Source organism: Panthera pardus, unplaced genomic scaffold (assembly GCF_024362965.1).
Source record: "Panthera pardus isolate Hobbes unplaced genomic scaffold, ASM2436296v1 HiC_scaffold_17, whole genome shotgun sequence".
In the NCBI taxonomy this organism is placed as follows: domain Eukaryota; kingdom Metazoa; phylum Chordata; class Mammalia; order Carnivora; family Felidae; genus Panthera; species Panthera pardus.
The window spans coordinates 73125195-73147823 of record NW_026526732.1 but is presented as its reverse complement, the minus strand read 5'-3'; the positions used below and the strand labels follow the sequence as shown (position 1 = coordinate 73147823).

The 22629-nt window shown below is 39.4% G+C and overlaps 1 protein-coding gene across 5 annotated transcripts; it reads left to right on the top strand.

The window, feature by feature from the left end:
- Positions 1-9880: 9880 nt before the first annotated feature.
- Positions 9881-22099, top strand: SMIM8 (small integral membrane protein 8). Of its 5 annotated transcripts, none has more exons than XM_019442803.2 (3): positions 9881-9979; positions 19384-19541; positions 21636-22099. In XM_019442803.2, the coding sequence occupies exons 2-3, from the start codon at positions 19407-19409 to the stop codon at positions 21792-21794; spliced, it is 294 nt and encodes a 97-aa protein (XP_019298348.1). In that variant the 5' UTR covers positions 9881-9979; positions 19384-19406; the 3' UTR covers positions 21795-22099. The 5 variants fall into 5 exon arrangements, with proteins under 5 accessions (XP_019298348.1, XP_019298347.1, XP_019298349.1 ...); XM_019442802.2 differs by lacking the exon at positions 9881-9979 and adding an exon at positions 10011-10116; XM_019442804.2 differs by lacking the exon at positions 9881-9979 and adding an exon at positions 10350-10515.
- Positions 22100-22629: the final 530 nt, after the last annotated feature.

The window sequence follows — 22629 nt, the reverse complement described above, 5'->3', positions numbered from 1 at the left end:
TATTTGTGGTTTGGGGATTCTGAACTCCGGTTTATGACAGGTTGTTCACACTAGGGAACTGGTTGGAACTGGATGAAGTTCATGACACAGCATTTTAGAATTGATGTTCATGGTTATAATCTGGAGATGAGTTTTATGAAGAACAAACTATTATCCTGATAAGTGAGTTGTTTACCCAGATAAGAAAACTATTTGCTTATAGGAATTGGTTTCTGCAATTTTCCTGATACAAACTTAAATTTTATTGATCTGCGACTTTATCTTCCTTGGCAAGAATTTCCTGGGGGATAAAGGCAGTAATATTGACACAGGTGGTCTTAGCAATCAGTCCCATCATTAAGTTTATGTAGGTGCAGGCAATCTCCATTTTAAAAAAATTTATTTATTTATTTTGAGAGAGAGCGCGCGTGCAAGAGCGAGCCCAGGGGAAGAGCAGAGAGAGGAAGAGAGACAATCTCAAGCAGGCTCCACACTCAACACAGAGCCCAACATGGAGCTCGATCTCACAGCCATGAGATCATGGGGTGAGCTGAAATCAAGAGTCAGATGCTTAACCAGCTGAGCCACACAGATGCCCCAAATCTCAATTCTTTTTTTTAATTTTTTTTTTTTAACGTTTATTTACTTTTGAGACAGAGAGAGACAGAGCATGAACAGGGGAGGGGCAGAGAGAGAGAGGGAGACACAGAATCTGAAACAGGCTCCAGGCTCTGAGCTGTCAGCACAGAGCCCAACGCGGGGCTTGAACCCACAGACCGTGAGATCATGACCTGAGCCAAAGTCAGACGCTCAACCGACCAAGCCACCCAGGTGCCCCCCAAATCTCAATTCTTAATGCAGTGGAATGAATACCCTATAGCAATGGAAATGAAGAACTGATAAATGCATCAATATGAATAAATTTTAAAACATGAAGTTTAAAAAATTAATATGGTGATGGAAATCAAAATAGCAGTTAATGGAGGAGGGGATGGATAGTAACTGAGAGGAGGTATGATGGGATTTGGGGATGCTGGTGGTATTCTAGTTCCTATTTTGGGTAGTGGTTACTTGAGGGGGTTCACTCTAAAATCCATCAAGGTGTACACTTAGGATTTGTATCCTTTTCTGTTAGCATTCTGCTTCAATTAAACAAAATGATGATTTAAAAAAACAGGTAAGCAAAGGAGAGGCCTAAATTCTGACATCAGTTTATATTTTAAATAATTGTAATTGAAAATAAATGTAGCAATACTACAAAGACAATTTGAACAAAAGAAAATCATTCCTCAAAATTACAAAATCCTGTTGTCTTGTTTGCCTTGCCACTATTCTGTGACTGTGTCACTCTGCCTTACTCCATCAGGCGTTTCTGGTCTAGCGCAGAGCATCCTTTCTCTGCCTGCTTATTCAAATTGTATGGATCAAAACTCTTCCTCTTGCAAAACAAAAACAAAAACACATGTAAAATTTCTTTATGAGACATGGCAGGAAGACATTCTTAGTCGCTTGGAGTGAGTGGTAGAGGTTTACTAATTTTAAACAGAGCGAGCATTTTGCTCAGAATAGAAAACTCCGACTCCTGTTAATATATGAGACTGTCCTCTTCTTTAGATTTTAAGTCTTTTACTGTGGTCCTTAATGACTGCCATCATTAACAAAGAAAAGCACTTAGCTTGTCAGCAGGTTACCTTAATTGAGCACATTTGCAGCTTTACTGTGAATAAAAACACTTAGCTGTAATCCACAAATAACCCTGCCTTGTGCATCATCTGTTGTAGAACAACTTCCAAATGACTTGAGGAAAAACTCCAAGTGTTTTAGAAAGAAAGAAGGAACAAGGGAAAAAAGAGAGAGAGAGGAATCACAGAAAACAGAAGACAAGGAAATATTTATTACTTGTTTGAATTTAAAGAGACTTTTCATTTTTGTTTATGGCATTGCAGGACACCTTGTAGAATTTTTATAAGAGAAGACTTTTTTATATTTTATGCATCTGAAAGTGAACTTCAACTATACCTCCATTTTATCTGTACTTTCTAATTCACTAAGTTCTTTCCAGCTTATTTCTCTCTCTCTTTTTTTTTTAAAGTTTATTTATTTTGAGAAAGAAAGCACAGTAGGGGAGGGGCAGAGAGAGAGTCCCAACTAGTCTCTGTGCTGACAGCACGGCACCACTCAGGGCTTGAACGCACAAAGCCATGAGATCGTGACCTGAGCCAAAACCAAGAAGAGTTGGACACTTAACCGACTCAGCCACTCAGGTGCCCCAAGACAGAAACTTTCTAAAATGGAGTCCCTACAGCTTCCCTACCTCAAAACCATATAATAAAAAGCAATTATGTATTATTTGGCAAATTAAGAAGGAAAGTGACACAGATCAGTGGTTCTCAAGGTGTTGTCCTAGGAGTGGTGGAGCAGCTCCCAGATTTGAAACGGAATTTCTCAGGCCCCAGCCCAGACCTATTTTGTGAGACCCTCTGGAGTTGGGATCCTGTAATCTGGGTTCAATAAGCCCTCCAGGTGATTCTGATGCATGCATACTCAAGTTTGAGAACCCTTGATGTAGGATAATGCTGAGGGTATATGAATGACCAATTGGCAAGCTTTCAGAAACACTAAGCAATCTTATGAGTGCATCTGTTAGGCTTTGGGAACTCTAAGAGTCTGCATATTTTGTGATATGTTGCATTTCACATCTATGTTAAAATTGTTTTATTTCAAAGGTATGGTGCCACAAACAGAAGTTTCTATTATAACCCAAATATCCTCATGTTTCTCTAGTATCTGGATAAAAATAAGGACACTTGAACATTGATACTGGCATATCACTGACTTATTGGCGGAGTTTAGGACCAACGCCCTCCTTACTCAGAGGCGTGGCTAGTTACAACAGGCCCACAACAAAGCCTCACACAGGCCACTGTCTACCTCTGATGCCTTCCCTCTCTTTTGGGAATTGAGTTTGTGCAAGGGTGGATGAGTAAGAGTGGTTTGGGGGTTTGTGTTTTTATTCACAGTGATGGGAGCAGGTTGACAAAGGAATAAAAGATGCCTCAGTATCTACGGATAAGTTGATTCTGTGGCCCTCTGTGCTATTTTTTTTAATTTTTATTTTTTAAATGTTTATTTATATTTGAAAGAGAGACAGAGCACGCAAGGGGGGGGGGCAGAGAGACAGAGACAGAATCTGAAGCATCTAGCTCCTGGTTTAAATGGCTTCAGTAACTTCCCATGACCTTCAGATCTTAAGATCCTATTGCACTTGAGTTAGTTTCAGTGATTTGCAGCTGAAATAACCGTTGTATGCTGAATCTCCCAAGATCCCATATCCAAAAAAACTCTCCCTTGTGCTTCTACCATCTCTCCAGGGGGTCAGATCTTGTTCCTTATTGGCCAAGGAACAAGTAACCCTGCTCTTCTCCATTTCTTCTCTGTCTATAAGTTGATGCACAAATATCATCCCTCCCACTTAACCAAGAAAGACCATTTCCTTGCCTGTCACCTACTACAAAAGACACCAGAGTTTTTGGATGGGCAGGGGCAGAGTTTGCTGGCTCCATGTGCTCAGTCTCTGCAGGGGCTCAAGATTATCCTGCTACACTTCCCAGCTTATAAAATAGCTGCAGCTTCTAGGCCTTACCCAAGAATTGAAAAGGGGAATGCTTTCTTCTGAAAAGGTATGATTCTCCTCCAAGAGTCAGCTTCCAAGAAATCATCTAATTTTTACACACCAACCATGGCTGAGCTGTGGGTGTGATGTCTCCTCTGATTAACCTTATGGAATAAGGAATGAGGCAAAGGGCAGGGACAGGAAAGGGCATCCCAGCAGGAAATGTTGAATAGAAGAGTGACATGATTAGGCTTGTATTTTAGAAAGGAGGACAATAGTTTGTAGGGGAGTTTGGCTGATGGCAAAGGGGCCTGTGCATTAATCTACTCTTCTTAATCATCTCAGCTTCCATAGCTTCCAAGACACTCCTGTCCTGTTCTTCCTCACACCATTCTGACCATCCTTTCTCAAACCCCTTCATGATCTCCTCCTGCTCAGCTCACTCTCTCACTGTTGATGTTTCCAGTGACATTCGTTCATTCATTCATTCATTTATTGTGTGTGAGAGAGAGAGTGCAAGTGGAGGAGGAGCAGACAGAGAGGGAGAGAATCCTCAGCAGGCTCCGCATTGTCAGCTCAGAGCCCTACACGGGGCTTGATCCCAGAAACCATGAGATTATGACCTGAGCCAAAATCAAGAGTTGGACACTTAACCAACTGAGCCACCCAGGTGCCCCAGGTGTTTCCAGTACCTTGTAGTGGCCTACCATTCCTTCTCTGCCTCCTCTCCTTACGTGCTCACATCCACTGTATGGTTTTACCTATCATCTGTATTTGATGATTCTTAAACCTTTATCTCTCCTGAATATCATGGGCATATGCTCAATATCCTTATCAGACTGTCATTGGTCACAGGCAACCCCTGAAGGACTGGATGAAACAATTCCCTGAAGCCACGAGAATGTCCAGCAAAGGAGCCACTGGGGGTAGTCAGTGGCAGATCTTTCACAAAGCCCCAAAGAGGGGATCTTGGCAGAAGGTCACAGGTCCACTACATTATCCTAGTTTCTTTTTTCCCTTCGCCTCCTGCTTCTCCTGCCCCAATCAAAACAAGACCCCAATCCATCCCATATTCTCTATACTTCCTATTACTGTCCTAATCCAGGACTTCATTCCCTCTCTCCTAGAATACTGCAGTGGCTTTTTTTAACCAGTTCTGTGTCCATCTTGTTCTCAGAGAAATCTATGTAAAACATACATATGACCATCTAGCTCCTGGTTTAAATGGCTTCAATACCTTCCCATGACCTTCAGAATACTGAGCCAGTCCCTTACCATGGATGTGAACCCTCCTGGACTGACCCCTAGCTGTTTTCCCAATTTCATTTCTTTCCATTTTCCATTTTATTATTCACTCTTTGGTGAATATTTAACACACACTATATGGTTTCATGCTTTGAGGACTGTATTCATTCTGTTTTCACTACCCTGAAACATCCTTTCTAACTTCCTTGCCTTCGTTAATGCTTCTGATTCTCTCAGCTCAGTCACCCATCCCTCCAGGCCAAGCTACACACCATTCTCTGTGATTCCAAAGAAACTTGTGCACATCATTGTATTATCACTTATCACATTATGTTGAAATGATCTATTTTTATATTTGTCTCCTTCACAAATCTTTAAGGTCCTCAAGGGCAGAAAATATATCTTAATCTTTAAATTCCCAATGTCCATATAGTACCTGTCACATTGAATGCTCCAAATTTTTTTTCACTAAACTGAATCTAACTGCACCGATAATGGATTCTTGCTTCCATGGCTCAATTAAAAAAAATTTAGAATAAAAAAAAATTTATTTTGAGAGAGAGAGAGACAGAGTGCAAGCAAAGGGAGAGCAGAGAGAGAGGGAGACACAGAATCCGAAGAAGGCTCCAGGCTCTAAGCTGTCAGCACAGAGACCAATGCCGGGCTTTAACTCATGGATCACGAGATCATGACCTGAGCCGAAGTCAGACGCTTCACCAACTGAGCCACCCAGGTTCCCCTAATTTTTCTTTTTTCTAGTGTTTAGAAATAAAAGTAAATACAAGATTACCTGACGTGGGAAGTATCAAAACCAGTTTTCCTAAAAATATTATATGAAAGAAAAACAGCAGTAGATTGTGATCCTCAAAATAATATCAGTTCCCCATTCTAATTTTTTAAACCTATTTATGTTTCCTACCACTTGATACATTTCATTTCCTTGCCGTAACAGATATTCCTATGATGCCAGACCACAATATAATTTTTACAAATAGCAAACATTTGTTCTTCTTACAGTTCCTACTGGAAGCAGATTACTCCTCAAGCTATCAGGCAAATGCTCTTTGATTTCAGCGAATTTGCAGTGGAGTGTGTGGGTATCTATTATCCATTGCCACAATAAAGCTGCACAACAACTAACACACCTGTTTAAGCCCAGCTGTCCTGAGCAGGCTTGTCTGACCTTGGCAGGTAGCTCTGCTGACCTGGGCTGGGCTTGCTCTCATGTCTCGGGCCCAGCTGACTGATGGCCAGTCTTAGGATGGCCTCTGTTGGAATGATGAGGATGACTTGGCTTGGCTGTCTCCAGTGGGCTAGTTGGGGCATAATCACCAGTTCAAACACTTTTTCAGCTTCTGCTTGTGTCATATTTGCTAGTATCATATCAACCAAAATAATTCATAAGGCTGACCCCAGAATCAGAGTGGGAGGGCATGGATAAGGGATGGACACAGGGGTGAGGGGTAAAGTATGGAGGAGTGGAGAATTGGGATTATTTTTGTATTATACCACACATGGCCTAATTTTTTCCAGTTTGTCAGCTAATAAAGCATTCAATGGAGTCAGATATCCCCATGACCCACATTAATGATATTAGCTACTTTGACATTGGGTTGGCTTAATGCTGGGGAAAAGAAGCCAGCATTTGTTTTATAACAACAACAGTAACAACAGCAAACCAGACCGTGCTTTTGATAAAACACCAATAAATTAATTTATGAGTTTTATTAAGTATTATAAGACAGCTGTCCGTTCATTCCTGAAAAAGAAGGAAGCAGCACATCAGAGATTCCCCTGATAAGGCTCAGAGACCACTAGCATTGTCCCTGGGACACACTTGATGAACTCCTGATGAAAATAGGTGTATTTTGTCAATTTGAATGTATTTTCACACAGGTGAACTTTTGTTTTATGTAGCTCATCCCATAAAATATAAAATCTCCTAATCCTAGCAAATACCAAATCTCCTGTTACATATTATTAAATATTGATGGTGCTGTTTAAAATGATTAGAAAAGCTGATTTCAGACTGGCATCATTCTTCAAAGTAATTTCTTAAAAGCATGATAAAATGGAAAGAACTATTGTTTATTCACACCACTTGCATTTTTCATATCCATGACGTTGGCAAGGCCTTTAGGCTTTTCTCTATTATCTTTACCTACAGTTTATGCTCTTTTATTACACATTCTTTCACCTGATCACTTTGGATTGATCATGACAGTTAAGATAATTTTGTTTCTAAGTGATACTTGGTATTTTGCTGATCAGTGAGGGGAACCCTGAGGGATAAGGAGAAAATATGGGTATATTGATAATGCAACACAAGAATGTTTGTAGCCTGCAGTTGTTCTGTGGTTACTGCACAAATAGCCTTTTCTTTTCTTTTCTTTTTTCTTTTTCTTTCTTTCTTTCATTTTTGTTTGTTTGTTTGTTTGTTTGTTTGTTTGTTTGAGAGACTTTTGAACATAATCTGGAAGTTTGGTGTTGTGTTTGGTATTGATTTTATGGGCAACTTCCCCTCCACCCCAGCTTTACTGAGATATAATTGACATATACCATTGTACAAATATGAAGTGTATAATATCTTGATTTAACACATTTATACAGAGCATCACCAGTTAATTTTTTTTAGGGAGAATATTTAAGATCTATTAGCAAATTTCACATATAAAATACAGTATTATCAACTGTAATCATTGTGTTACACATTAGATCTTCAGAAATTATTCATGTTGGGGCACCTTGTTGGCTCAGTTGGTTAAACATCAGACGTTAGCTCAGGTCATGATCTCACAGTTTGTGAATTCAAGCCCCACACTGGGCTCTGTACTGACAGCGCAGAGCCTGCTTGGGCTTTTTTTTCTCTGCCTCTCTCTCTCTGTCTCTCTCCCATTTATGTGTTTTCTTTCTCAAAATAAATAAACTTAAAAAAAATCATCTTCTAACTGGAAGTTTGTACTCTTTGACCAATAGCTCCCCATTTGTCTTATGCCTTCAGTCCCTAGCAGCCAGCAGTCTAGTCTCTATTTCTGTGCATTCATCTTTTTTAGATTCTGCATATACATGATTTACAGTATTTGTCTTTCTGTCTGACTTACTTCACTTAGCATAATGCCCTCAAGATCCGTCCATGTTGTTATGGGGTGCCTGAGTGGCTCAGTCTGTTGGCCTCCAACTCTTGATTTTGACTCAAGTCATGATCCCAGGGTTGGGGGATTGAGCCCTGCTTTGGACTCCACACTGAGCATGGAGCCTGTTTAAGATTCTCTCTCATGGGACACCTGGTGGCTCAGTCCGTTGAGTGTCCAACTTGATTTCGGCTCAGGTCATGATCCTGAGGTTCATTGGATCGAGTGTTGTGTCAAGCTCCTCACTGTCAGTGCAGAATCCTGCTTGGGATTCTCTCTCCCTCTCTGCCCCTCCCCCACTTGATCTCTCTGTCCCTCTCTAAATAAATAAACATTAAGAGGTAAGGTTCTTTCTCCCTCCACCCCTCCCCCTGCTTGCACTCTCACTCTTTCTCTCTCTAAAAAAAAAAAAAAAGATCCAACCATGTTGTCACAGACAGCAGGATGTCCTTTCTCAGGGCTGAATAATATTCCACCACACATATATACCAACTTTTCTTTATCCATTCACCCACTGACAAACACTTAGGTTGCTTCCATATTTTGGCTATTGTAAAAATGCTGCAAATGAACATTGTGGGGTGCAGATATCTTTTTGAGATAGTAATTTCATATACTTTGGATATATATCCAGAAATGGAATTGTTGCATCAGATGGTAGTTCTATTTTTAATTTTTTTGAGGAACCTCCATGCTGTTTTCCACAGTGGCTGCACTAGTTTGCATTCCCACCAACAGTGCAAGGGGGTTCCTTTTTCTCTGCATCCTCATCAACACTTCTCACTTGTCTTTTTTGATTGATGGCCATTCTAACAGGTGTGAGATGGTATCTCATTGTGATTTTGATTTGCATTTCCCTGATGATTAATGATATTGAGCACCTTTTCATATCGCAAACAGCTTTTAAATAAAATTTAACTTATTTTGTCATAATCTTGCCTAGTAATACCAGATGGTGATGAACTTTTAGAAATTAAACCTCAAGTCAAATATAAAGTTAATTTGGCTTGAACGAACCAGTTTTAAATTCAAAATTCATCTGCCCAAGCTTTACACAAATCCATGTCCAAATCTGAGCACCTGCTATGTAGGGAAAGGGTTAACATTAGGCAGGGAGAGATAAGGGACCTTCAGGGAGGCAGGCAGCAGACGGGTTGGAGGAAAAAAAAAAAAAAAAAAAGATAAACGTATTCAGACCTGCCTGGGCTAGGTGCCATGAGTGGAGGCTCACAAACTTTCTGATAAGGTCCCAATAAAAGGGGACAAAAATCCTCCCTAACTACCCAGTCAAGACCCCTCTCACTCTTGAGAGCTTCATGCTTTCTCAATAAACTCACTGCTTTGCTCACTCTCTGTTATCCACCAGATTCATTCTTCCACTCTGTGAGACAAGGACCAGCGTCTCTCCCAGCCTCCTGTAATACTGCTATTCTATTTTGTTTAATACAACTGCTATACCAACAAACTTTAAAATCGGGAAAGTACGTGCAGACCAACAACCTTATCTATTCTTATCACAACCATAGCTACAAATGTCTTCTATCTTGAAATGTCAAGGCACTAGTAGAACGGCAGAATATTAACTGCACATTTGAATGACTGTGCCTCTAAAATCTGGGCAAGGAGGATACCAAATCCCAGCCTTCTCCCCCGATTCAGAATGCTTTCCCCTTTCATTAAATAAATGTATATGTTTCTAGATGATGTCTCCTTTTATTTATACAAAACACAGACACATGAAACTGGAAGGTTATTTGAACCGTAGGAGGCTGAAAACTAAAGGTAAAAAAGGAAGACGCTAAACACGCCCCTTGCAAACTCCAGCAGGCAAATCCGCAGGCGGCCCCAGGGCGTAGGAGGTACCCAAGCAGGGCTGGCCTGGGTCCCACAGCCCACGAGCCTAGGCGTCGCAGCCTCCAGGCTGTAGGGGCCGCTGTGGCGCTGACCCGGCTGGGTGCGCTGGGCCGCTCTCTCCCGCCGGCAGAGACGAGGCGGAGCGGAGAGGGAGCAGGTGACCTCGGGGTAGGTGTTCGGCGGCGGGTGACCGGTGGCGGGGCCGCGGGCTGCCTGCAGGAACAGGACGGCAGCCCCACCGCGCGCTGGTGCCAGGTCTTGGCGGGCCCGGCCGCCCTGCGGCCTTACTCCCAGGTGCGTTGGACCTGACGGCGTTCTTCCGAGCACCCCGACCCCTCGGCACTCCGTGGGCGCTCTGAGCGGTCTCGGGGATCTGTGGCTCCACAGGACCTATTTCCCGCCCCTTACGTGCTAGGAGCCCGGGCCTCTGGTCAGTGCCCTGTCCACGGACACCTCCACCCCAAGAACCCTCCCATTTCCTGTACAGTCACTTGGTGTCCCTGCTCACCAAACTCCTGTTTAGGGGGAAATGGTGGTGTAATTGTTTTCACTGGAGGTGCTCTTTCCTTTAGTAACTGTGTTAAAAAGTCTTATGTTCCACTTTGCAACACCGTGTCTGAAACTTAATTGAATGCAGTTTCTTTTTCTGGAGGCTTCAGATGCATCTGTCTTCGAGAAATAACCAGCTGTAATGTAGGTACCACAGTATGGGGAGGGGAGTAGACCTTAATAATACTTTACAGCCCTCAGATTGTAACTAGGCCATTGTGAAAATCTTTCTCCCTTACTCAGGTAAAGTAAATTCAAGAGATGGAAAGATACTTTTTAAACAGTATTTTTTTTTACACCAAAAACAACAAATACGGAATCCATTTAAAACATTTAAGTGATTGCAATTTTATGTTTCATAATTCTGGCAATAACTTGTAGGTGCAACGTCTTATCGATTTTGAAGTAAGGTGAGGTCAAGTGGTGGAATAGGGGTGGGCTTGGACATTGAGAGACCTGGATTATCTTACTCCTAATGGCAAAGACACAATCTCTTTGGGTCTAGGTTTCTCTGTTAAAAAAAAAAAAAAAAAGGAATTGGACTAGATGGTAAGCATGATAATGGCGACCATTTACTGAACATCTGTTATATCTTTTAAAAAAATATTATCTAAAAAAAATGTTATCTCAATCTACAGAGCAGTTCTATGCAGTAAGATAACTTTACCCCTTTAGGTGGAAACTGAGGCCCACAGAGGTTGTCACTTATTCGAAGACCTCCAGCTTATAAATAATAAAGTTGTAATTTGAGGCTATGCTACCTCCCCTCAAGACATAAAGCCCTTTGATTCTAACCCAAACTTGTTTATTCTAATTTAAATTATTTTTAAGGTGTTTTGTTCCAGACTTCAAATGTTTTTTCTTACATATTAAGATAGGATGGTATATGAAACTAAAATAACAAGTGTATTTTATATCTCATTATTATGTCAATTTTATAATTCCCTAAATATTTTTAAATTAATTTGTTTTTAATTTACATCCAAGTTAATTAGCATATAGTGCAATAATGATTTCAGCAGTAGATTCCAGTGATTCATCCCCTATGTATAACACCCAGTGCTTATCCAAACAAGTGCCTTCTGTAACGCCCCTTACCCATTTAGCCCATCCCCCCACCCATAGCCCCTCCAGCAACCATCAGTTTGTTCTCTGTCTTTAAGAGTCTCTTGTGCTCACTTTGGCAGCATTTATACTAAAAAAGAATCTCTTATGTTTTGTCCCCCTCCCTGTTTTTATATTATTTTTACTTCCCTTCCCGTATGTTCATCTGTTTTGTATCTTAAATTCCACATATGGGTGGAGTCATATGATACTTGTCTTTCTCTGACTGATTTATTTTGCTTAGCATAATACCCTCTAGTTCCATCCACGTACTTGCAGATGGCAAGATTTCATTCTTTTTGATTGCTGAGTAATATTCCATTGTATGTGTATACCACATCTTCTTTATCCATTCATCCGTCAGTGGACACTTGGGCTGTTTCCATACTTTGGCTATTGTCAGTAGCACTGCTATAAACATTGGGGTGCATGTGCTCCTTCAAAACAGCACACCTGTAACCCTTTGATAAATAGTAGTGCAATTGCTGGGTCATAGGGTAGTTCTATTTTTAATTTTTTGAGAAACCTCCTTAATGTCTTCCAGAGTGGCTACACCAGTTTGCATTCCCACCAGCAGTGCAAAAGAGATCCTCTTTCTCTGCATTCTTGCCAACACATGTTGTTGCCTGAATTGATAATTTAGCCATTCTGACTGGTGTGAGGTGGTATCTCATTGTGGTTTTAATTGTATGTCCCTGATGATGAGTGATGTTGAGCATTTTTTTATGTGTCTGTTAGCCATCTGGTTGTCTTCTTTGGAAAAGCGTCTTTTCATGTATTTTGCCCATTTCTTCGCTGGATTATTTGTTTTTTGGGTGTCGAGTTTGATAAGTTCTTCATAGATTTTGGATACTAACCCTTTATCTGGTATGTCATTTGCAATATCTTCTCCCATTCTGTCTGTTGCCTTTTAGTTTTGTTGATTGTTTCCTTTGCTGTGCAGAAGCTTTTTATTTTGATGAGGTCCTAGTAGTACATTTTTGCTTTTGTTTCACTTGCCTCCAGAGGCATGTCGAGTAAGAAGTTGCTGTGGCCAAGATCAAAGAGGTTTTTGCCTGCTTTCTCCTCTAGGATTTTGATGGTTTCCTGTCTTATATTTAGGTCTTTCCTCCATTTTGAGTTTATTATTTTGGGGTATGGTGTAAGAAAGTGGTCTAGGTTCATTCTTCTGCATGTCGCTGTCCAGTTTTCCCAAAACCATTTGCTGAAGAGACTGTTTTCCACTGGATATTTTTTTCTGCTTTGTCAAAGATTAGTTGGCCATATGTTTGTGGGTCCATTTCTGGGTTATCTATTTTATTTCACTGATCTATGTCTGTTTTTGTGCCAGTACCATACCTTTTTGATGATTACAGCTTTGTAATACATCTTGAAGTCTGGGATTGTGATGCCTCCAGCTTTGGTTTTCTTTTTCAATATTACTTTGGTTATTTGGGGTCTTTTCTGGTTCCATACAAATTTTAGGATTGTTTGTTCTAGCTCTGTGAAGAATGCTAGTGTTACTTTGATAGGGATTTCATTGAATATATAGATTGCTTTGGATAGTATTGACATTTTAACAATACTTGTTCTTCCAGTCCATGAGCATGAAGTATTTTTCCATTTTTTTGTGTGTCTTCTTCAATTTCTTTCATAGGCTTTCTATAGATTTCATTGTATAGATTTTTCATCTTTTTGGTTAGGTTTATATAATTCCCTAAGTGTTAAAGGAAAGGCTCTGATTATTGCTAAGGTTCCTTCTCACTAACATGCTGTAATTCTGATAATTCTGTTTTGGCATCTCCTATTGAGATGCTGATTTCAAAAATGAATACCTGAAGATTAAATTTTTCCCTAAAGTAACTCATAGTCTTTTTATCTTGGTCTAATTTCCATATATAATATAATATAGACAGTCATGCCAGTTTTAGGTCAATGAATTGTTTTATGTCAGTTGCCAGATACATTCTGGATCATCCCCCTGAGGAAGAATTTTACTAAAGGAAAGAACATCATCAAAAAATGAGCAGTCCTGGGGCACCTTAGTGACTCAGTCAGTTGAGCCTCTGACTCTTGCTTGATCTCAGCTCAGGTCTCGATCTCAGGGTTGTGAGTTCAAGCCCCACATTGGGCTCTGTGCTGAAGCCTGCTTAAAACAAAACAAACAAAAAAACGACCAGTCCTGACTCTGTCTAGCACTATCTTGGACTATCTTATACAGCCTCACACATTGTGTATTATTAATTCCAGGAGGGCACCATCCTCACACTTTGAGGTGTGAATGACCCTCATGGAGTTGCACCCTTTATCTCTTCATATTTCCTTCACAAGAGGATGGGCAGAAGAAAAAGGTAAAGAACTTTTTAGCAGGGTGGGACATAATGAAGTAAATGCAGCTTAATTTACATCATTTATACAGATACGTATGAAAAATCCTACTCTATTTCTTTAAAATTTAGAAACAACAGTTTTTTTATCATTTGTCAATAAGGGAACAAGAAATGAGTGATGGAAAGATGAAGAAGAAATAAGAGTAGGGGCTCCTGGACAGATTTCACCAACCAGGGTGGCCCTGTGGATACCTGATTTATGGAGTATTTTCCAAGTGGGCCCACACACAAACTAATCACCAAATTGCTTAGCCAGGAGCAGTACAATGCCAAGTTTCCATCATCCCTGCCAGACTCTGTGTGTTTGTTTTGTATGATTCCCTTTTTAACACTGTACATGAAATTTCTTCCCTTAGCTTAAAAATAAACCTATCTTGAAAGTGAGTATAACTAGGGGCACCTGGGTGGTTCAGTTGGTTACGTATCCAACTTGATTTTGGCTCAGGTCATGATCCCATGGTTTGTGAGTTGTAGCCCCATGTCAGGCTCTGTGCTGACACTGAAGAGTCTGCTTGGGATTCTCTCTCCCTCTCTCTCTGTCCTCTCCTCTGCTCTCTCTCAAAAGAAATAAATAAACTTTTTTTTAAAAAGTGAGTATAGGGGCGCCTGGTGGCTCAGTCGGTTGAGCGGCCGACTTCGGCTCAGGTCATGATCTCGCGGTCCGTTAGTTTGATCCCCACGTCGGGCTCTGTGCTGACCACTCAGAGCCTGGAGCCTGCTTCGGATTCTGTGTCTCCCTCTCTCTCTGCTCTTCCCCAGCTCATACTCTGTCTCTCTCTCTCTCTCTCAGAAATGAATAAACATTTGAAAAAAATCAATCAATAAAATCAATAAAAAAGTTTACTTTTGATGTAGATATTTGTTTTCCCAAAGAGTTTTGACAATGAACATATCTGTGAATAAACAACTAAGGCTTTATACTCTATATACTGTGCTTATTCAACCAACATATCTTGAATTTCTACTCCAGCCATGTATGTAGATCTTTGTGGGTCAGGCATGTGAAGAGATTCTAAAGAACTTTACACATTGAAAATATTTTGTGGTGTTTTGTTTCTTCTATTATATATAACAAATTCTTGGCTACTAAAGCCCATTTTGGCCTCAGTAATCTACATTTTTTATTTAAAGTATAGAAGGTTCTTAAGATTTTTTTGTTAGTTCAATAGATGGTATAAACAAATTCATATACTTTTGGGAGAACTATTGTCACATCTTCAGTGACTGTGGCTCATTAAACAAGCAATAAAATTGAGTTGTCTTTTTTTTTTAATGTTTATTTTTGAGAGAGAAAGAGACAGAGTGTGGGCGGGTGGAGGGGCAGAGAGAGAGGGAGACACAGAATCCGAAGCAGACTCCCGGCTATGAGCTTTCAGCAGAGAGCCCAACGTGGGGCTAGAACTCACGAACCATGAGGTCATGACCTGAGCCAAAGTTGGACGCTTAACCAACTGAGCCACCCAGGCGCCCCAAGCTGTCTTATTTAAAGACTGATATATAATAGAAAATGTTGTCTGATAAAAGGCTGATATATAGAAAATGTTGTCTGATAAAAGGCTGATATATAACGGAAAATGTTACTTATATACTCTGCAGAAAGTATCATAAACAATGGAAATTATGGTATATGAAATCTTTAAAATACAGCATATAGTATAGTAGGTAATCCCTTAATTTGTAAATGTCCCTTTAATAAACACTTCTGGTGGCTTCTAGCCCAGATATTTTTTTTTTTTATGTTTTATTTATGAGAGAGACACAGAGACTGAATGTGAGTGGAGAACGGGCAGAGAGAGAGGGAGACACAGAGTCCAAAGCTGAGCTGTCAGCCCAGAGCCTGACGCGGGGCTCGAACTCACGATCTGTGAGATCATGACCTGAGCTGAAGTCAGATGGTCAACCGATTGAGCCACCCAGGCACCCCAGCCCAGGTATTCTTTAATTGTCATTTCTGGTAAAAAGTTTAACATACATAGCGAATTGTTAAGGCGAATATGGATGTCTGGAGATTGTAATATAAGGAATACTGCCTTGGTTGCTTATTTCCTTGATTCATTACAAAGCAAACAGGTTCTGCTAAGGAAGAGAGGAGACCAAGGAATCTTGCAACTAAAATGAAGTCATTACAATTCATGTGAGAACACTCTTAATCTGTAGGTTTTTTTTTTTAATTTTGTTTTAATGTTTATTTTTGAGACAGAGAAAGACAGAGCATGAATGGGGGAGGGTCAGAGAGAGAGGGAGACACAGAATCTGAAACAGTCTCCAGGCTCTGAGCTGTCAGTACAGAGCCTGACACAGGGCTCGAACTCACGGACGGCGAGATCATGACCTGAGCTGAAGTCGACGCTTAACCGACTGAGCCACCCAGGTGCCCCTATAGTTTTTATAGACATTTCATATAGGTTGAATTTTGACGTCGAACATTACTATATCCCTTTGACCTTAAAATAGTGAAATTTCCCTCCCTCTCTCTCTCTCATTTTTTGGACTTGAGGTAAGTATTGAGTTAATCATCCTCAATTCTTGGCACATTTTCATCAACACAGTGTGTGTGTGATAACTGCGGTCTGAGGGCCCTTCTGTGCTCTACAGTATGTGCTGTCTATACCCACCTTCCCTATTACCTTGTTTTTCTTCCCACTAGACAATTTTAAACCATATTCTACTGGTTATCTTTGTTTTAAATACATGCAGCAATTTCTCAATAATTGAAGGAAAATGTCTCTTTGTCAGTTTATGGTTATAATGACTTACCTTTGTATATTTGCTTTTTCAGGCCTTCCTACTATTTTTATCTAATGCCCCAGTTTCAATTAGGGGTATACTGTGAGGCTGTGATTCAGTCCTAACAGCGTGGATATTGTGTTAACTGTTTCCTGCCTCACATTTTTTTATGGGCATGGCTGATTTACAGACTGTAATATCACTTCCACTTTAATGATTGCTTCTTTCTGATATTTTTTCCCTCACATTACAGTCAATCATGTTATTAGCTTAAGTGGAAACATCACTGGCACCTAGCTTAGGCATCTGGTGACCACCATGTGTTACTTAAATTCTAAATACGTTTGCACATACCATCTACCCTGCTCTCATGGTTGAGAGGGAAAGAAGAAATGTCAGCAGTTTTCATAGAAGAAAAAGAAAGCAACAGGAGTAGTTTGTTCTCATAAGAAAGGAGGAGTAGCAAAGGCATTTTACATCCCTCCCCCTGTATTGTTGACATTATTGAAAGCTAAGACCATAAATGAGGAGGAAGTTATAGGGATTCTGGGCCTAACGCAGAAGCATATGCCAAGTCCCTGTTACAGCTGGTTTTGTGTGTGGTATCAGGAAGTTAATACAGGAAATGGGCATGTCGACGGACCTCCTGGTCAGCAGGAAGCAGTGGATTTTTTGCCACCTTTGGGCATGATGAGTTTCAAGCAAGTGTATGCTGACTGAACAAATACCAGGCATGTTATGGAATTGTTTCAGAAGTTGTCTGTAGTGAAAAAAAAAACAAAACAAAACACTGTTCCAGTGGAGAAAATGAGTAACTTGCATACAAGAGAAATAAAACAACAACAACAAAACAATTGCTAGTTACAGCTTGACTGATGTTTGAAATGCTGATGAAGTGTTCTATGAATTGCTACCTCATGTATGTCATGCCCAGGGTGGACTTTGCAAAAGAAGTAAACAAAGACTGATGATTGTTCTATTCTGCTGAATGCATCTTGGACGGAAAAGGTGAGACTACTTGTCATTGGCAAGTAGTTTACCTTCAGTGCTTCGGAAATGCTTATTTGCTCCCCTATGATTATCAAGCCAGTACATATACCTATAGGATGAACATTTATTTAATGAATGAGAAATGCTGGCAAGAGAATGAAAGGAGCAAAATACAATATCCTCCTGCTGATAGACAGTCGGTTGCTCTGCCTACAACACACTCCTATGCTTAGATCATGCATGTGTTGAGTTTTTCCCATTGAACTGCACAGCCATTCTACACCCATAAGATGGGGGTTAATTTTCACAGTGAAAGCACACTGCTGAAACAACTCTTTCTAAATCTGGATGATGAAGGGAAAACTGTGAAAATAAAATGAAGCAAGCTATTGGCATGATTGCTGAGACCTGGTGGTCTGTAGAGCCATCCACATAGTGAAATTTTGGGAATTTTGGGAAACTCATCTCCCAGACCAGTTTGATTTTAAAGACTTTGTGGCTAGAGATAGCAGTTGAACTATGAACTATTTTCCAAGAGTTAGCAAATCCTAAAATTGATACATGAGTGCTAAGTAATATCAAAGTGGAACCAGAAAGTGATGTTGAATATCGTGACAACAATGAAAACCATCATCCAGTGGATGAAGGAATAGGAAACAGTGAACATTTCAGAAGCCCTAGCAAGTGTAGAAAGCATTGAGAAGTCCTTTCCCTTCACGTAGGTGTTCCTGATGAGGTGTTTATGCAATTAAGTGGTATAGATGAACTAACCACTTCAACAAAGACAGTTTTGAAAAAACTGAACTAATTTTCTCCATAACTAATAAAGTTGCAAAAATATTGCCTTTATAAAGTCTGTAAAATGGAAAACTTAAAGAATACTTGTATGAACAAAGCCCCAGTGAGTGTTTAAATGTGAATGTTTGACTCTTGTTTCATAACATTTACTGTATGGTAGGGTTACAGCATTTCCCCAGAACATTTTATTACATTGTCATTAATTTCCACCTTGGGAAGCTTTCTTTTCCTACCTCTTTCCTTCCAACCCTCCCACACCTCTCCCCAGCATTAGGTGGCAGGAATGATAAGAATAAGCTTTTGCCTAATAGTACCTAGAAGAGAAAAATATTCACAAAATGTTGACACTCCAGCTGGCAGAACCATAAACCAAAAGACACATTGGGATTTAATAGGATAGAGTTAGAATAATTAAGAGGAAAATGGATATTCACCTTGAGATAGCAGAGCAGTCCTTCCCAAAAAGTCACTGACAGGCAAATGAGGAGTGAAAATAGCTACTTACCCTTACTGCTTGGTACTCATGCTTAGGTCGGTCCCCCAGAAGAAGGCTGATGAGCATGGACCAGGGGTGAAGCTGTAGGAGAAATTGAAAAATGCCACTGTTCTTTCAAAGCTGTTGGAAAGTGAAGAAGAGTGAAAATGGGAGGAAATAAAGAAGGGTATGGATTATCCACTGGCCCCTGCTACCCTTAGCTTCCTCTTTATATAACAGGATACAATGTGATTCAGACCAAGAACAATTCTCCAGGCTTCTGTGAAAGTAGGAACACAACTTTTGCCCACCTCACTTGTTCTAAGAGATCAAAAATAACGATTTTATCAAATAAAATTTAGAGCACCATTTACAAAGTACATGCTATATGAAGTAATAAAATAATTGACAATCACTCTAGGTATGTATCTGGACTGGAATTCAAAAAAAGGAATGCATGTAGAATGGTTTTTTTTTGTTTTTTTTTTTTTTTAAAGAACATTATCAGAAAAACTGTGAAGAAAAAAAAGTCTCTTATTTTACTTCTAGGTAATAAATCATCATTAGTCAAGATGTCTTCAGCACCAGAGCCTCCCGGCTTTAAAAAGGAACCACCCAAAGAGAAAGACTTTAAAAACCCAGGGCTCAGAGGAGTCCGCACGACAACCTTATTTCGGGCTGTGAATCCAGAGCTGTTCATTAAACCCGTAAGAAATATACCTAGGATAAGACATTATGTTCAGTTTAACTAGGCTATCAGAAATAGAAAGTGTTTATTTTCCTGTCACATTTGATTATGTCATGAAAATTTTATGTTGACTAATAAGGCCTCTCTGATAAAAGCAGGTGAAAGGGATCTCTTAAATGCTATTTGTCTATACATACAAAACTAATTATTTTGAGGTTTTTGAGAACTTTAACAGAATACAGTTGCACTTTGATAGATCAACTTCTCAAATTCCTCTTTAATATTTTATTTTAATACTTGCACCAATTTGAAAGAAATTTTTATTGTTTGATCAGGTACTATTACATAAATAAGACCTTTCATTGAAATAAAACAGAATGAAAATCTGATCATTTTTATAGACTACAATTCTAGCCTTTATTGTATTTTTACCTAAGGGATATTGTAAGTATGAAAAATTTCAAAACATACACTAGTACACTGTAAGGGAGTTAGCTAATCATTTATATTTTTGTTGCAAATTACTGAATATATTTGACCAGTTTTATTTTAAAATAAATATAAACTTTATTTTTAAATAAATGTAAGTAAAATCAAATTATTATATATTTAAATGTATTGGATTTGGTTAGAATATTATTTATTCATTCATTTATTTTAAAGAAATCCTATGGACTGAGCATTTGATTTTAATTTTAATTTTATTTTAGAGAGAGAGAGCATGAGTAGAGGAGAGGGTCAGAGGGAGAGAGAGAGAATCTTAAACAGGCTCCACACTGAGCATGGAGCCTGATACAGGGCTTGATCCCACAACCCAGGGATCATGACCTGAACCGAAATCAAGAATCGGACGCTCAACCAACTGACCTACCCAAGCACCCTTTGGTTAGCATTTTAGTAAATCTATTTTTAAAATGTTTGTTTATATATTTTGACAGAGAGAAAGAGAGTAAGAGAGAGAATTCCAAGCAGGGTCCATGCTGTCAGCACAAGCCCCTTGGTTAGAATTTTAATAACATAGTTGCCAGTGTAAACTGTTTTAAAGTTAAATAGGTCAATTTAACAAGCAAGTAATTAAATCAAGGTAGAATGTTTTAAAACCTTTGAACTAATATGTTGTTTTAATTGCCAAGTGCATGTCAAGAGTTATAGATTTAAACTGCTTTGAGCTTGTGGCCTTGTTATATGTCCATCCAGGTTGAAAAGTTTGACCTTTATTCTTTTGATGATTAAGATTTGAAATAGTACTAATACAGCGAGTATTACAGAAGCAGAAAATGCTAATTGAAACTTGTATCACTACCATGCACTCACACTGACCTAAGAAAGGTTCATTTGGGGAGCATGAACACACAGGAAGATCTGAGTTATAGTATAGACAAAACAAAACATTTCTATGGAATTGTAAACATCTTTCCTATACTTAAAGGCTTTTTTCCCCCCAATGTCAAAGTTATATTGCTTAGTCTCTCAGGGTCTTGGACTTTTCAGCAGTAAATCAAACTTGGTATACAACAGCATAGTATCTGCTCCAGTCACACAGTTTCTTAAGGTTATACAGTAGGTACCCAGAGGAGAGTGTATGTGTTGTCATTCTTGCCGCACTTAATATATGACATGAAAATTGAAGGCTTTTTGCAAGTTATCCATGAACTCAGGCAAGAAGAATAGCATGTTATACTTCATTCCTCACTTCTTAATAAGATTAACTAATTGAAGGTTTGCCAGTAGGGAAACTTGAGCTCAGGAAAGTTGAGCAACTTCTCCATGTCACACAGGTAAAAGTGAAAACTTGATCACTAGACCCATTTCTGTGTCTCATTTCCCTCGCCCCTCTCCCAACTACCACCTTTCTGAAGGTGCAGGCCTGAGAGACTGTAGGCAGGAGACAGACTGGAGAGGAGAAGCAAGAGCCTTCTATAATCTCTGAATTATCAGGAGTTGAGTTAATTGAATAAAGAACTGGGTAAATTGTTATAATGGAAAATATCACCATAGGAATGCTAGTATGGCAGTAAAGACTTGGTATATCAGGAGGAAAGTACAACAGATATTTGGGTCTCCTCAAATGATTAAGTCTTAATGAGGATTTATAATTTCTTTTCTTTGACAGAACAAACCTGTAATGGCTTTTGGACTGATAACCCTTTCCCTTTGCGTGGCTTATATTGGTTATCTACATGCATCCCAAGAGAATACAAAAGATCTCTACGAAGCTATTGATAGTGAGGGACACAGTTATATGAGGAGGAAAACATCTAAATGGGATTAACAGTGCTGGATGCTGCAGACGGAGCTTTGCTAAAGGCTCTGAAATCTTCTAATGGAAGACTTTGTGAGTGCACAGTATCATGCTCCTTGTTCTAGAATGTGTTAATGAGGAAGGAAGGTAGCAGTTGTGAACCGGCCACTAGACTACATCTCATCCTGCAGCCCTTACCCCATTCTTTGTTCACAGCAAGAGCTTCTCAATATTTTTCTTTCATGAAGTCCTTGTATGAAAGTGCCATTAAGAATGGAAGTTGTTTTTGTGAATTAACTTCTATATAATAAAAATATAGTGCCGGTGCTGTTAAATTTGTATGGTATTTTTAATATTTACAATGAGTTGTGCATTTGCAACTGTTTTAAGGGTTTAGTTTTGTTTTGCTGTTTAGAAAGGCATTCATTTTTTCCTGGCATAGAACTTATGTTTATGACAAAAAAAAATAATTGTGATTATTATGAAGCATACAGTCAACATTTAAGACAAATAATTTTTTTAATGTTTATTTCTGAGAGAAAAAGAGACAGTGTACGAGTGGGGGAGGGCAGAGAGAGAGACACACAGAATCTAAAGCAGCCCTGAGCTGTCAGCAGAGTGTGATGTGGGGCTTGAACCCACAAACTATGAGATCATGACCTGAGCCAGAGACAGATGCTTAACCAACTGACCCACCCAGGCGCCCCCAAGACAAATAATTTTTATAGAGTCACAGATGGCTCATATATTTTGGCGTTCCATTTCAGCTACTTTGGTCCAGAATTTTATTTCATTTGAAAAGGTAGTCCCACTCAATTACTAAAATAAATAAATGAGAGAATAACCCAATTGGAGTTTTACTTTG

What these genes read in the sequence shown, in the direction of transcription:
- SMIM8 (XM_019442803.2), top strand. Translation starts at nt 19,407, where the DNA reads ATGTCTTCAGCACCAGAGCCTCCCGGCTTTAAAAAGGAACCACCCAAA. An exon ending in CAGAGCTGTTCATTAAACCC is followed by an intron (nt 19,542 to 21,635) that starts GTAAGAAATATA and finishes TTTCTTTGACAG; the next exon opens with AACAAACCTGTAATGGCTTT.